This window comes from Mustela erminea, chromosome 6 (genome assembly GCF_009829155.1).
Source record: "Mustela erminea isolate mMusErm1 chromosome 6, mMusErm1.Pri, whole genome shotgun sequence".
Lineage (NCBI taxonomy): Eukaryota > Metazoa > Chordata > Mammalia > Carnivora > Mustelidae > Mustela > Mustela erminea.
Window position 1 is genome coordinate 19,097,015 of NC_045619.1, and position 13,490 is coordinate 19,110,504.

At 34.0% G+C, this 13,490-nt stretch overlaps 1 protein-coding gene across 3 annotated transcripts in view; it reads right to left on the reverse strand.

The window, feature by feature from the left end:
* The window catches only part of PARPBP (PARP1 binding protein), a 68,603-nt gene that overhangs the window by 47,633 nt on the left and 7,480 nt on the right, over nucleotides 1-13,490 (reverse strand). For 2 of the 3 annotated variants that reach the window (XM_032346587.1, XM_032346585.1), the window contains exons 2-3: nucleotides 12,915-13,070; nucleotides 1,302-1,535 (exon numbers count right to left, since the gene is read on the reverse strand). In XM_032346587.1, coding sequence (XP_032202478.1) covers nucleotides 1,302-1,535; nucleotides 12,915-13,067 — 387 coding nt within the window. In that variant the 5' untranslated portion in view covers nucleotides 13,068-13,070. The remainder of the gene's footprint in view (nucleotides 1-1,301; nucleotides 1,536-12,914; nucleotides 13,071-13,490) is intronic. The other variant, XM_032346586.1, reaches the window with a different exon arrangement.

A 13,490-nucleotide genomic window follows, 5' to 3' on the forward strand; every position in this document is an offset into this window, starting at 1 on the left:
GCTATGCCTCTTTAAAATGAAAGAAGAGTGCTGGGTTCCCTTACTACTTCCTGATGCAAGGAACGCTGATATGGAATCTGGAGTTCCAACAGCTAACTTGGACCACAAATGATCTTGAGGATAGAGGTCAAGAACTAAGATGAATAAGCAGAATGACAGAAAAATCCTAGGTATCTGATAACCACAGAGCCATCACATCAGTCCCATATGCTTACCTTAAGACTCCTTTTATAAAACAATGAAATAAAACTTCCATTTTCTTAAACCACTGTTAGAGGTTTCTATTACAAGGAGCCAAAACATGATTCCCAAGTTTCAGACAGAAATATTTATAAAATATTCTAATATCTTAGAAAATATAATAAACATTTTCTTCTAATTATATCTATAATTATTTAGTTATTACTACTATTTAATCACTACTTTATTGGTACTCAGTAATGTTAAGATAAATATACCTCAACACTTTAAAATAGATACATCCAAATATATTCTAAAAGTTTATTAATTCTAATGTAGATAAAACCAAACTATAAAGGATGGCATCCCATTAGTTTTAAAATTTATATTCAATAAAAAAATAAAGCAATGAATATGTGTATGCAAAAAAACCCAGGAACAGTATATTACCCCATGTTTACTGTATCATACTATCGTCACAAAATGATACCCCATCTCAATAATTAGTACTACTAATCCATAGAAAGAGTCATAGCAATCATTTATACAACATATGCCAAATGAACATATATACATCAAAACAAGAAAGTAAAATATAAAAGCAATCCTTGGCATGAATTCAAAAAGAAATCATAGGGCGCCTGGGTGGCTCAGTGGGTTAAGCCACTGCCTTCCGCTCAGGTCATGATCTCAGGGTCCTGGGGTCGAGTCCCACATCAGGCTCTCTGCTCAACAGGGAGCCTGCTTCCCTTCCTCTCTCTCTGCCTGCCTCTCGCCTGCTTGTGATCTCTCTCTGTCAAATAAATAAATAAAATCTTAAAAAAAAAAAAAAAAAGAAAGAAATCACACATTTGGGACTGATCCCTTTGTTAAAATTTTTTGATCTGGTAAGAAGCTGTTCTTATATTTCAACCAAATAACATAATTTCAGCAAAATTTACCACTGAAATATTTCTTTCCAGTAATAACTAACTTTCAGGTAGCTAAATTTTCCATTTCTAACATGATCTGAAAAGCAAAAGCACTATCAAGTTACTATAAATGTTGATACCATAGTTTAAAATAAAAATAAATCTAGCCAAATTTTCATTTAAGACAGAATTATTTTAAAAAATACTTACAGGGGATATGTTGGCATTATTTTCACAACTAGAAATCAAAACACTACATTTTTTATAAACATCAATCAGATCTACCATATTACTATTCTTTAAGAAATCATCGTAAGTCCTCCTAATGTCCTCATAATGGTCAATCACTTCTGTATTTTCAAATGGTAGGTTCAACTTCTCATGTAGAAAGTATTTCCAAGTCAATAAGACATCGCTGAGGGAAACTGTAAATTCTCCACTATGCTGAAAAGAGACAATGCCAAAAATGAAAAGATAAATTTAGGTACCAGAATATTCATTAATCTGTAATTGAGAAGGGAAATACAAATTGAGTTTTGTTATAGAAAAGTGTACATTGAATTCTTGTGGATTTGAAGATAACATCCAAGTTCAGCTATGGAATAATTTTTAAACCAGATAGAAAAGGATTTTGTTGGTTTTGTAAAATACAAACAACTATGGCAAGTTTGGGCATGATAAAATTAGCAAATATCTAGTCTTTCTTCATTAAATTTCTTCTCAAATTCAGGGTATGGGTGGGCAGTGATCTGTTCTTAAGTACTATTAATTGGGGAAAAATTTGATTCTGTTAATATTTAGCTCCTTTTAGCTCTTCTAATGCATTTTTAATCTCTTAATCAAAACTTTCAATGCCATAGTGAATTACTACATACCACACTTCCAACTGTTAGTCTTAAGACATGATCATAAAAACTAATTTTAAAAATCACATTTTATTTCATTACTGTTCCAGAAAAAGCAAAATAGCAGTGCTAAAACCTTGGGTCGGAGAAGAATTTTGATTCTTCCCTGTTCATGGACACACCAAACTATAAACAAGTGTTAAAAAGCCACAGTTTCTTTCTATAAGCTGTTGGATGTTCCTATTGAGGTAAAATTGTTCTTTTTTCTCTTCTTCAATATCAACATGATGTATTAGTCTGTAGACATGCTGAAGGTTTTTTTTAATTGATTGCATTCTGCTCCCAGATATTAATAATAGTGCCCTCCTAAAAAAAAAATGCCAGCCCTAATTCAGTAAAAAATTCTAACTACTCCTTTCCAATACAGCATGAGTAACAAATATCTTTAAGTATTCATATGTAATTTTGTAAAATGTATTATGTTGCTTTTTTCCACAATTAAGTTCCCTTAATATGTTAGTAGTTTCTGATAACACCAAGATCTTTCCATCATTTGCACTGAAAGATGGGTGGATATTTAGATAGAACTATAATTCACTGGAACTAAAATTGTAACATCATCTTTAGCCAACGAAGAATAATAAAAAGAACCAAAAAGAGTCAAGTAGGGGCGCCTGGGTGACTCAGTCAGTTAAGCGTCTGCCTTTGGCTCAGATCCTAGGGTCTTGGGATGGAACCCCATGTCTGGCTCCCTGTTCAGCAGGGAGCCTGCTTCTCCTTCTCCCTCTGCCACTCCCTTTGCTTGTGCTATCTCACTCTCTCAAATAAATAAATAAAACCTTGAAAAAAAAAAAAAGAGCTGAAAAATAAACTTTCTACTTAACTGACTCTTTTAAATTTACATTTCTTTTACAATAATCAGCTACATTTTCTAGTTACTATCTAAATTTAAGGCAATTATGTCCAAACTGCCTTAAAAATTATTAACTTTTTACTCATCCTCATGGAGACAAAGAAAATTATCCTTACTGTCCTTGGAGGGACCTATTATATCAAAATTATAAAAATTAATAATATTTCATGAAATTAATTCAATGAAAAACCAAAAAAAAAAAAACCCAGTAACTCTCAAATCTTGAATCCATAACCCAAATGTAAGACAGATTTGTAACTTCGCAGCATCGCATCAAAAACTGTACACTTTACTTCCCAATCCCACAAAATTACACAATAAAATTTCCAAATGGTATTTAAGTTAAACAAATCCAGCTATTTAGAGTTTCAAAACTAAGTTGTCTTATCTCAAAAAATTCCTAAAACTGTTTTGATATGACATCCTTCATATGAAAAATAAATTAAAATTTTGCCTAACATAAATGTACAATTCAGTCTTATTCGGTTGACTATAACTAGTTAAAGTAAAACCAGGCAAGCTCTTGATCTTGTGAGAAAAGGTTTTGACTAGATTAACAGTGTTTATACTGGGATTGTAAAAACATTTTAAATCCAAATAAAAATGTACTCCAGATATCAGTTTTCATGATCAGGTGCCCACCATGACAGCATATTCTATTATTCAAACCAGTAACAACTGATTCAGAGAGCTTGTGGTCAAATCAGAAAATGTTTTGCTAGGAAAACATGCCAGCTGGCTAATATCTGAAGGAAGTTCAAGATGGTCAATGCTTTAATTCTCTGATGGACATAAGAAGGATTGTATTTCATAAGAATAAAATGAGGAAAAAAATGAAGTTACATTTTTTCAGAGCACTTGTACTTTGTATATTTTGCTGAAGTTATTTTTATAATTACTCAAAAACTTAAATAAACTTCATATTTTTAACTAACTGGAATTTTCATTGTTATCAAAACAGAAAAGATAGGAGGTCTGCTTAAGAGTATTAATTGGCTATGTGACCATGAGTAAAATACTGAAAATCCTGTGAATACTTTTCCTTGGTTATAAAATGAGATTAAACAGATTAAATAACACCTGATGAATGGCAGGTGATCAAAAAATGTCATTCATTCTCTTTTCTCATTCAAAGTAAAATAACTGTTTGTTAGGCAGATATTAGATAAATGTAATACAACTGTAAAAACTGTTTCTTCTTATTCATTATGTCAAAGTTAGGTCATTTTCAAATCTGACAGTCAACCACAGGCTGTGGCTTTCCATGAAGTTATAAAATTAATATCTTTGTTTCATCCAATGGAACATTTGTAACGTTCTTAAGGCTATTTAAGTTCATGAAAAATAGCATTTATGATGTAATTGCCAGACAGAGTCAAACTACGAAGTCAATTCTAAGGAAAGGAAAAGCTAAAATGCTATCTGCAGCTTAATAATAAAAGTCATATATATTTGCCATGTAGTCCTCAAAAAAATCTATAAATTAAATCTTTAGCAGTATAAAACTCCTAGAGGTCATCTAATTTCAGTGAAAAGACTTCCCCTCAGAAACCATGCCCAAAACCTAAAACTCAAAGATTATTTTAATTACCTTTTCTTTATCTCCATTAGAACAGCTAAGAAAACAAACATGCCAGTAGACAGACTAACAACTCTACCAGGTATTCACAAGTTCTATTGTAGTCAAATTCAATTGGGAGGACCATACTTCAGAGACTCGTGTTCTCAAACTTCAGAGAATTAAAAACCTAAATAGAGCTCAGAGTGAAAATATAGGTGAAGTATATATACAACAAACCCCAACTTTTTATTACCATTTACTATTTATGAATGTACTTGCAGGCATATGTGTATGTTATTTCACACTGCTGAGTGACATGGAAGTCTGCACACAGCTGGGGATGCCTGAGCTAACTCCACATGGAGACTGAGAGTCAATCAGAACTGCAGCCCAGCATCCCTACTGCACATGTGCGCACACACATACACAAACTGTGATAAGCTCAGTTGCAATTCACCTCTCCTCTTTTCTCCCACCCAGAGTCTGAACTTTCACAGTGAATTAGCAAGTAGAAAATTAACAAGTAGAAAGAGATCCTAAGTGTGTGCTACACAGACACACCCAAAAGAAAAAATATCTTGAATTGAGTATTTCAACATATTAAAATTTTTACATGAAAACTAAATTTTCTTCAGGGTATATTTCACTTACCTTTTTGATATATTTATGCTTCAAAAATTATTCATAAACAAACAGTAGGTGATACGAATACAGTCTGCTTAATTCCAAAACAATAGCTCTCAATTACTGTACAATAATGATTCTTAATAATTGCCTCAATTTCTCTCTCTTCTCATTTTCAAGTGAATGATCGCCAAAGCTTAACCTTTAGATAGTCTATTCCATTGATATAATATCCTCAGAACCTATTATCTTGGGGTACCATTCCTTCAGGTTACTAAAGGAGAGTTTTTTGGGGGGGGGGTTGGTTATTTTTCTTTTTAATGCTCAGGCAGTAAAATTGGAAAGACTTGAATATGGATTGCAATGGGGAGCAAAATAAAGAAGCTGTACAATGACCTTTGGGTGTCTAGCTTCACTGACTGAGTGAACAATGGTATATAAGATTGAGACTAAGATTGGCATATAAACTCTGATAAAACAATGTAAAGGAAGTATATCCAGAGAAGGTAAGCAAAATGGAACACATCAGAAGTTATCGACAAAGAGTGTTACAAAGTACATGTAGAATTCTTTTAAAGAGTAAAAAAGAGATAAAAATAACTCAACAGTAAAATAAGCAAAGGATATGAATGAGCAAACAATAAAGAGGATACCTAAAGAGTCAAATAATCATCTTAAAAGATGTTTAAATGCTCTAATAATAGAAAAATTAAAATGAAATACCCTCTTTTCTCTTTTCTTGTTCTTAGATAACATCTAATATAGAGAAATATAAGAAAATTGTATACTACAGGAATATATTCTCCTATACTGTTGACATAATGTAAATTCTAATAACCAAGTTGAAGACAAATTTGGTAAGTAACATCAAGTCAAATTAAAGATATATCTGTCATATAACCTCTTGTGTATAGGGCCTAGAGAAACTCTTGTTCATGCACAGACATCTCATTTCAATGAAGAACTGTTTATAATACCAAAAAAATTCAAATGACCCAAAGGTCTATCAATGAGTAAAGTATACCAGTCATATAAAAAATGATTGTTTAAATGAATAAATTAGGTCAACTTTTCTATCAGTACCTAAAGAGGTCTTGAAAACAATGTTGGATAATAAAAACAAGATACAGAAAAGATGTATACCATCTGTTATAATTTTAAAACAGACATATTAACAAGGCTATCTGCCTGGCTGGATATGCAGAGAAATCCCTCCTGGCATGAAATACCTAAAACTACAAGAGAAAATAGAAAACTTTTTTTAAACATGACTGAATTGTTCATAAGAAAAAGGAAATTACAAAAGGTCAAAAACAATGAGCAAGTGCCAATAAGCAAACGGTGAGACCTGTATTTTCCAGGTAACTACTATTCCCTGGCACTAAAGAAGCTGGTTTTTATGAACCCTGAGCACAAAGGTTAGGAAACAAAGCTAAGCATAAGAAAGATGGAAAGTCGGATCAAAACCCCCACCCTGCCTACCCTGCCAAAATCAAAGGTTCTAAAGGTCAACAGTCTTGATATGTCCACTAGAAAAAAATCTGTCCAGCAAAAAGATGATGATGAAGATATTTGCCAGTGAAGAGATTTCTGAAGTAGCCCTGGTACTATGATTACCTCTCTGGATAATCTTCATTTAGGTTTTATGTTTATTCTTTTTTTTTAAATTTAAATTCAATTACCATATAGTGATTATTAGTTTCAGAGGAAGAGGTCAGTGATTCATCAGTCTTATGTAACACTCAGTGCTCATTACATCACGTGCTGTCCTTACAGCCCATCACCAGTTATCCCAGCCCTTTGTCACCCTCCCCTCCAGCAACCCTCAGGGTTGTTTCCTATGATTAAAAGTTTCTTATGGTCTGTCTCCCTCTCTGATTTTGTCCTGTTTTATTTTTTCCTCCCTTCCCCTACAATCCTGTTTCATTTCTTAAATCGCACATGAGAGATCATATAATTGTCTTTCTCTGATTGACTTATTTCCATTAGCATAATACCCTCTACTTCCATCCACCTCTTTGAAAATGGCAAGATTTCATTTTTGATGGCTGCATAATATTCCATTGTGCCTAGATATAACACATCTTCTATATCCATTCATTTCAGATAGACATCTGGGCTTTTTCCATAGTTTGGCTATTGTGGACATTGCTGCTATAAACATTCAGGAGCACGTGCTCCTTTGGATCACTACATTTAAATCCTTCAGGAAATACTCAGTAGTGCAATTGCTGGGTCTCAGAGTAGCTCTATTTTTTTTTTTTTTAAGATTTTATTTATTTGACAGAAAGAAAGAGAGATCAAAGGTAGACAGAGAAGCAGGCAGAGGGGGAGGGAGAACAGGCCCCCTGTTAAGCAAAGAGCCAATGCGGGGCTCAATCCCAGGACCCTGGGATCATGACCTGAGCCAAAGGCAGAAGCTTAACCACTGAGCCACCCAGTCACCCTGGGTAGCTCTATTTTTAACTTCTTGAGGAACCTTCATACTGTTTTCCAGAGTGGCTGAACCAGCTTGCATTCCCACCAACAGTGTAGGAGGGTTCCCCTTTCTCTGCATCCTCACCAACATCTGTCATTTACTAGCTTGTTAATTTTAGCCATTCTGACTGGTGTAAGGTGGTATCTCACTGAGGTTTTGATTTGTATTTCCCTGATGCCAAGTGATGTGGAGCACTTTTTCATGTGTCTGTTGGCCATTTGGATATCTTCTTTGCCAAGACATCTGTTCATGTCCTCTGCCCATTTCTTTTTTGTTTTTCTTTTTCTATTTCCTTCCACTATTTTAATGGGAGGATAGTGTTAAAAGCATAATGATAAGAAACCAACACAAACAACGAAGAGAATGTGGTGCATAAACAATGAATTTTGGATCACTGAAAAAAATAATAAAAAATAAAAAACCAAAAATGTGTGTAGGCATTATTCAAGAGTGAGTTAAAATTCTTATTTTATTTTTTTTTCAGCGTTCCAAGATTCATTGTTTATGCACTATACCCAGTGCTCCATGCAATTCATGCCCTCTTTAATACCCAGCACCAGGCTCTCCCCACTCCCCCACCCTCCCTCCCCTCCAAAACCCTCAGTCTGTTTCTCAGGGTCCACACTCTCTCATGGTTCATCTCCCCCTCTGATTTCCCTGAATTCACTTCTCCTCTCCTTAACCCAATGTCCTCCATGTTATTCCTTATATGTGCCACAAGTAAGTGAAACTACATGATAATTGGCTCTCTCTGCTTGATTTATTTCACTCAGCATATTCTGCCCATTTCTTGGTTGGATTATTTGTTCTTTGGGTGTTGAGTTTGGTAAGTTCTTTATAGATTTTGGATACTAGTCCTTTATCTGATAAGACATTTGCCAATATCTTCTCCAGTTCTGTTGCTTGCGTTTTGGTTTTGTCAACTATTTCTTTTGCAGTGCAGCTTTTCACCTTGATGAAGTCCCAATAGTTCATCTGTGCTCTTGCTTCCCGTGCCTTTGGCGGTATGTCTATGAAGAAGTTACTGTGACTGAGGTCACAGAGGTTGCTGCCTGTGTTCTCCTCAATGATTTTGATGGATTCCTGTCTCACATTGAGGTCTTTCATCCATTTGAGTCTATTTTTGTGTGTGATATAGGAAAATGGTACACTTTCATTCTTCTGCATTTGGCTGTCCTATTTTCCCATTACCATTTGTTGAAGAGACTCCTTTTTCCATTGGACATTCTTTCCTGCTTTCTTTAAGATTAGTTGACCACAGATCCATTTCTGGGTTCTCCCTTCTGTTCCACTGATCTATGCTTCTGTTTTTGTGCCACTGTCTTGATGACTATAGCTTTGTAATAGAGCTTGAAGTCCAGAATTGTGATGCCACCAGCTTTGCTTTTCTTTTTCAACATTTCTCTGGCTATTTGGGGTCTTTCCTTGTTCCATACAAATTTTAGGATTATTTGTTTCAGCTCTGTGAAAAATGTCGATGGTATTTTGTTAGGGATTGTACTGGATGTATAGATTGCTCTACGTAGCATAGACATTTTCACAATATTTGTCCTTCCAATTCATGAGCATAGAACATTTTTCCATTTTTTTGTGTGTCTTTCTCAATTTCTTACGGGAGTGTTCTATAGTTTTCTGAGTACAGATCCTTTGCCTCTTTGGTTAGGTTTATGGTTAGGTTTATAGGCTTTTATGGACCATAAAAGCCTCTTATGGCTTTTGGTGTAACTGTAAATGGGATCAACTCCTTAATTTCTCTTTCTTCTGCTCACTGTTAGTGTATATTCATTTAGACTGTTGCCTAATAATTAGTTTCTGTTGAGAAAGGGGCAAACAGTCAACCACTTTGGAAGAAAACTGGGATTTATGCTCTGGAGAGGGTAAAACAGAGTCTCTGGACCGAAGAGTGCACATGAAAACAAGAGTACCCCCCAAAAAATATATATATATATATGACTTTTTATATTCTAAGTACTGATACTTCTTTCAAGCACCCAACACATTGGCAGCTCAAATTTACACCATTTGTGTAAAGACTCTTTTCTGAAGAAACTGTTCTAAAAGGGATATCTTAAAGGTGGGCATCAGATATTTCCCAGCCAAATAGCCCAGTGAGATCAGACTAACAACCCCTAACCCTCCAAACAGAGTTTCCATTAGCATTTTAGTGATCCACTTGAATATAAGTGCATGGTCAAGGATCATCATGAAAAAAGTCTCTGTTGGAAGAATAATAAGACTAATAAAACAAGAAACTTGGATAAAGATTATGCAAGAAGAAAACCTCAAAAAATATCATTAATAGTCTCAACAGAGAAATATACACTTGAAGCAAGAAGACTATGGTATTTCAAAAAGAGAGAACAAGAAGAGCTATTGGAAATAAAGAGGATAGATGATAACAGGGGTGCATGACTGGCCCAGTCAACAGAGCATGTGATTCTCAATCTCTGCGTTGTAAGTACATATTGGGTATAGAAATTACATAAAAATAAAATCTTAAAATAAAGATGATAACAGAAAATCCAATAATTATTAAACTAATAAGCATTAAATATTGAATATCTTATTGAATCTTGTTTGGAAGAAATGTAAAAAGTAAATGGATAAACTGATACATCCATAGAGAGGGCTATACTCACTGCTGAAAAGACAGACATGGAGGAACCATAAATGCATCTGGAAGAAAGTGAAAGGAGCCAACCTGAAAAGGCTATACACTTTACAATTCCAACTACATGACATTCTGAAAAAAAGGCAAAACAATGCTGACAATTAAAAAATCAGAGGTTGGTGAGAGGGAAGAATAAATAGGTGGAGCAGAGAGGATTTTGAGGGCAGTGAAACAATTCTGTAAATACTATAAAGGTGCATACATAACATATATTTGTCAAAACCCACAGAATGTTCAATACCAAGAGTGTCTAAGGATAAAGACTCAAGATGTCCACTACTTACAATCAAATTGTTCATACAGAGTAATATGAATAATATGTATGCATGTGTACAATACATACCTGGGTATATTTATGGATTTATATTATGTAGACATATAAAAATATTAAAGAAATAATGTAAAGGTGGCAAAATATAAATTGGTGAATTAAATGAAGGGCATGAAGGAATTCAGTGTACTATTCTTGTGACTTTTCTGGAAGTTTAGCTTTTTTTTAAACACAAAGTCCAAAACGTGTGATTTACATTTTTTTTTCCTTCAACGTACCTATATAAAATTGGTTTTTAATAATGACTGTGATTAAAAACAAGAAACAAACAAGTGGGACATGTAACCACCACCACCACCCTTCAGCTACACTGGTTCTTTGGCATTTTCTCAAATCTCCTGGCAGTTTCCTGCCCAGGGCCACTGCATATGCTGTTCTTTCACCCTCATCATCTTGCCTCCAACCCTTTGCCTACTTAACTCCTCTCCTCCCTTTACAGTTCAGCTTGATTTCTCCAACCAAGTCAACTCCATGGTCCCATGGCATTATATACCTCTTCTCACGGCTATAATTTTGCATTCATTTGTGTTTTTCTCTACTAAATATCTACCTCCCTCACCAAGCAATAAGCCAGGCAGGAGCCATGTCCGGTTTTGCTTACCATTTTAACCCCAACACTTATGACAATGCCTGGAACAAAGGAGAGAAATGCCTGGAACAAAAGAAAAAAGAAAAGAAAAGAAAAGAATAAGAGAAGAGAAGAAAAAAGAAAAAGGAAAAGAAAAGAAGAGAAAAAATATCTCCAGAAGGGAGAGAAAAAAGGAAGAAATTAACATTTAACATATATATAAACAGCTATATGGGCCTCTTTGCTGTTCCTTAAACATGCCAGGCATACTCCCACCTCAGGGCCCTTGCATCAGCTGTACCCTTTGCTCATAATCCCTTCCCTTGACTAGTTCCTTCTTTGCCTTTTTCAAGTCTGCTCAAATGGCAACTTGTAGATGAGGCCTTTGACCATCTTATTTTAAGATACAAGTCCACTTCCACCCCAAGCTCTATACAATCCTTCACTATATCTCTTAATTTTTCTCTGTCGTATTTATGACCTAAAATACTAAATATCTTATTTATTAGAGTATTATCTGTCTCTCCTCACTAGAATAGTGCCATAAAAGCAGAGATTTCCCTCAGAATGTTTAGAATAACATAGTAAAAATTCAAATATTTGTTAAAAGAATGACTATGCAAGATAGAATTTTATCAAGATCTATGTTCAAAATTTATTTTAAATATACTGTTTTAAACATGCAAAATTGCTAACTGCCATATGTAGTAAAGACTATCTCTTATTTTAAGATTATATAATTCCTAATTTTTAGGCATTAAAATTCTCTTTCTTTTTCAAAATTATGGTTCTATTAACTACTTTTTTCTCAATGGCCTCATTTGCCAATGTGAGAAATGTTTAAATCTGTCAATGTCTAATTTTTTCTGAAAATTTTATTGGTATATGAAATCTAAAAATATGGGAACTACTGACATATAGGATTAAAATAATTCATCAGAATGTCATTTCACTATCTAGCCCAACAGACCTACTGAAACTATTCCACACTTCAAATACCTTCTCTGGTCAAGAGAATCTCATTATCTTCAAACCGTCAAGACTTTGATCCTCCTGGATGCTTCTTAACTGATTTTTCCCTTCCTTCATCCCTTCCTTAAAACGTTCCCATCCAAAGACTTCTCCTCATTTAAGTATGCTACCCGAAATCCAGTATGTTTAAGTCATTTTCTTACCACTCCAGCCTATATTCATCCTTCTCTCATCTGAACACCTTAAGGCCTTTATGTACAGCTCATTCCAAAAACGAGTTTTGTACAAGCCAACCATGTAAGGATCAGATTAAGAAAAGATTTTAAAGAGACAATTTCCAGAGCCTCAGTGCAGATGAGGAGAATCAGAATTTCCAAGACTGAATCACAGAAGCTAGTATTGTTTAAAAAAACCCTCCCAAGTGATTCTGATTCTTAGCCTGGCTTAGGAATAATCAATCTATACCATAAAGTCTGAAATTAGTCATAAAATTCTTTGACTATATTAAAATGAACACTATTTATGTGTGCCTTCTAGAACTTTTTAAAGAAGAGAAATCATAAATAAAAATATTTTTAACCATAATAACAGTTGTATGTTTATCTTAAGACTTCACATTAAACATGGAATGTACACATCCTACATTATACTATCCATATGAATAGCCTTAATTTTGAAGCAAGTTATTTCAAATCCAACTGTATTATTTTGACACAGACATGCAGATTCTTTTTTGAAAATAGTGTAGTGATATTATCATAGGAGGGCATATACTACAAAGAAGTTAATATAATTAAAATAAGCAGCTACCAACATTCACTTAAAAAAAAAAAAGTAAACCTAAATATAGTCTACTAACCTGTTTGTTGTTCTCTGCTATGGAAAGCTGCAATGCCAGGAGCATGGAGTCTGCACCACATACAGTGGTTCTCTCAGAGGTACAAAGAGTGTGCCAATTCCTCCTGAACTCTTTAATCATATCCAAGACAGACTTCTGATTAAGCTCAACCATCCTCTGAAAGCAGGACAGAATGCAATGTTAAAAAGCTTTATTTTAATTGGAAACTAATATTTAACGTGTGTAAGAAAGCAGAGTTAGAGAAAAATAAGTAGTGAACTAGAGGTCCTTTCATATTTACTAAGATTGCCTTTCATTAAATTTAGGAAAACAGAACAATACAATTTCTGCCCAGTCATAGTTTTCTTAAGCCAAATCTTTTGAAATAACAAAACCCAACCTCCAATCTGAAAATCCATATAAAACAGATATGCAAATTCTGTAAACTTATAATTATAGACACAGACATAGCTAATTAAAGCTGTATTTTCAAAACATTTGTTTTTAGATGGTAAAATGTGTGGTAGATTGCCAAAAAAAAAAAAAAAAAAAAAATCAGTTTCCTCCCATCCCTATGTTGTCCTAAAAGAAATAAGT